Source organism: Macadamia integrifolia, unplaced genomic scaffold (genome assembly GCF_013358625.1).
Source record: "Macadamia integrifolia cultivar HAES 741 unplaced genomic scaffold, SCU_Mint_v3 scaffold2606, whole genome shotgun sequence".
Taxonomy (NCBI): domain Eukaryota; kingdom Viridiplantae; phylum Streptophyta; class Magnoliopsida; order Proteales; family Proteaceae; genus Macadamia; species Macadamia integrifolia.
In genome coordinates, this window is record NW_024868828.1 from 43,824 (window position 1) to 46,812 (window position 2,989).

The window sequence follows — 2,989 nt, forward strand, 5'->3', positions numbered from 1 at the left end:
TCAGTTTGGTTTGGACCGATTTTCAGCCAGTCCCAACATACCTCAGTCCAAAACCAATCCAATAAGGATCGGTTTGGTTTTGGTTTTGTCGGTCGGTTTCGATTGGTTTAATTGGTTCAGGCTAGGTTTTGACACCCCAACTAATGGCCATGCCGAAGATTAGGAAGTGATCCCGGGGCTTCTCTTCCATCTCCATTCTTGTTTTTATATTTGGTGTCTCTTTAGTCCCAGAGTGTATTATATTTTTCCTCCCTTTTTAATACACATGAATTTTTAACGGAAAGAGTACAATTTACTTAATAGATTTGACAAGTTTTTTGAGCTATTACACAATCATCGTTAGTAATGAATTGAAAGCTTTCAGTTGGCATTCTTCTATAATAATTTTTTTTTTTTTTTTTTTGAGAGGAAACTATTCTGTTAACGTGACAAATGAAAACACTCACCAATATTAAAAGCCAAAGCTACCAAATTGACATCAACTCTCGCACATGGATAATCACACCATAAAATAAAGACAGATTCAAAAGAAACAAAACTATTGTAGAAAACCTAAGTCAACATTTCTAAATTCCCACAAACTAAGAAACAGGCACCACAACTACTCCAGCATCCAAAGTATAGGATAACCTTGAATTGCTTAACTCACTAAGCATGCCTCAGCCCTTCCATCAATGCAATCGGTTCAGCTTGCTGTAATGAGAAGCAACCTTCTTCCCTCTCACCTTCACAAAGAAAAAGCTTAGTAGGATAAAATTGAAAACTTGAAAAAACCTTAAAGCTAACATAGAAAACAAGGAAAAAATAAAAATGTCCGGTCGTGTGGTCTCTCATCTCTGAGCCTAGACATGGGGGCACAAATAATATCGCACTATCCTTGTGAAATAAAAAATACCATTCGTTTTGATGCCCCTACATGTTTTCATTGACCACACACTAGTACAAGGGCCACACAACCAGATAGGAATCCCACAACACGCAGAAGAAGCAAACCTTCCGAGTGTGGATCAGGTTCTCGTTCGAGAACCATTCTTGTACGGGCTGATCCACACAGATGTGCAGATCGGCACTATATGAGAATGGTTCTCATACGGGGACTTGATCCGCTCTCAAACATTCCTAACGGGACAACTCACTCTTATGTCCCAATAGGGTCATAGCCCATACAACTCAAGATTTCATCTAGTAAAAGAAGAAGATTACCTTATAATTTTTGCAAAGATTATCAGCAGTTAAACAATCAACGACCAACATCTATTTCAAGCCCTGCATCGGTGATAGAACTTGTGGATGGTTCACCTCGATGATGTTTAGTCTTCTGACAATGTTGGAATAATGGTTGGTCAAACAGCTTTTTAAAAGAATCAAGCTGCTCCAAAACTTGCTTCATTGTTGGCCTATCTTCTCTTTTCTCCTGTAGGCAGTTCATTGCAAGCTCAGCAATTTTCCTGAACTGTTCTTCTTTCCCATCGTTTTGAATTCGGATTTTATCAAAAAGACTCCCATCTTCCACTGATGATATAAAAAACTTTTCTAGGGTTTCCTTTGATGAACTTATTCGCTTTTCTCCAGTTAAAAGCTCGGCTAGAACAACTCCAAAACTATAAACAAGTTTAAAACCCGTATCATAATATTCTGGGTCTAAGTACCCACAATTCCATTCATTATTTGACGTCTTTTTTTTAGTTTCATCCATTCCAACTGGAAAAAATCCTGAAGCTCCAAAATCAGATACTTTTGCCTTCTTTTCATCATCTATAAGTATAGTAGAAGACTTGATATTCATGTAAAAGATAGATAATGAATGATGAAAAGAGTGCAAGTAGTCTAGTCCTTTGGCCGTTTCTGTTGCAATTCTTAAACGATCTTCCCATGAAAGAGGTTTTGCATGATTCTTTCCATGGATATAATCGAAGAGGGTCCTCCTGGAGAAAAACTCATAAACTAAGATTGGATCAACAGAATCAAGGCAGCAACCCACGAGCTTTACTACGTGGTCGTGATTGCTTTGAGAGAGAATATCAACCTCATCTATAAACCGTATGATATGGCCTTTGTACATCTTTTTGGGTCTCCTAATAGCAACTTCTGCCTTTCCAGATCGTAACTCTCCCCTAAAAACTTCATCAAACTCTCCTTCTCTGATTTTTTCACGGAAGTTATTGGTTGCCTTCTCTAGCTCTTTTATGGTGAAAAGCTTGAAACTTTTTTTGTCCCCATGATTCAAATCTATTTGTTGCCTCATTAGAATACCTCCATTATTTTCGAAATTTATTTTTCGTTGTATTCCCTTATATGTCCAGAATGAAAACAAAATAAAGATAGGTAGAACTAGAAAGCCTGCGCCGGTGCCTGCCAAAAAAAAAAAAAGATTTCATTGTATAATTTTGCTTTTTAATCTAAAACTTGTCTTTTAACATCGAGGCTCCTTGTTGCAACTACAAGGAAAAAACCAGAATGAAACTGGTTTAACAAAGAAAAAAAATAATAAATAAAAAAAAAGTCTATGGGAAAAAGAACTTGTAAGAATAGCAAACGAGGATTACCTCCGCCATTCCCAGCTCTTGGATTAAGCATTCCTTCTCTCCTTCTTGAGAAAGTATTATTTCTTATTATTTTCCCAATCATTTTCCTTTTTTATTACCTCTCACCTGCCATTTCTGGTGGTGATGCCTTCACTTTTAATCTAAGGGGACTCGGGAAAATATGATTTTTCAAGTTTCTACCTAAGATTTTTTGGGCCTAGAACCCTATTTGGGAGCCCAATATTGGTTCGAAAATTGAGCTTAAATTGGGGGGTTAATTTCAATTAAGGTATCAAACCCACAGATTTGATTTTATATCTGGTCTGCAAACAAAGACATGGGCCCATGTCAGTTTACGAGAGTGAAAAGGTGTTAGGCACCCACCATGTCCAGAAATTGCGGTCTTCTACCAGATTCTTGATTTCCAATATTCTCCCCCGAGAATTTGAAAAACGTTAAACCAA

The 2,989-nt window shown here is 37.2% G+C and overlaps 1 protein-coding gene across 1 annotated transcript; it reads right to left on the reverse strand.

Annotated features, from left to right (window-relative positions):
- Nucleotides 1–472: 472 nt before the first annotated feature.
- On the reverse strand, nt 473–2,349 carry LOC122066830 (wall-associated receptor kinase 5-like). The gene is made up of 2 exons (XM_042630661.1): nt 1,204–2,349; nt 473–725 (listed from the first exon to the last, which is right to left on the reverse strand). The coding sequence occupies exon 1, from the start codon at nt 2,243–2,245 to the stop codon at nt 1,241–1,243; it is 1,005 nt and encodes a 334-aa protein (XP_042486595.1). The 5' UTR covers nt 2,246–2,349; the 3' UTR covers nt 473–725; nt 1,204–1,240.
- Nucleotides 2,350–2,989: the final 640 nt, after the last annotated feature.

Coding starts and splice junctions, on each gene's coding strand:
- LOC122066830 (XM_042630661.1), bottom strand. CDS start 2,245: ATGAGGCAACAAATAGATTTGAATCATGGGGACAAAAAAAGTTTCAAG.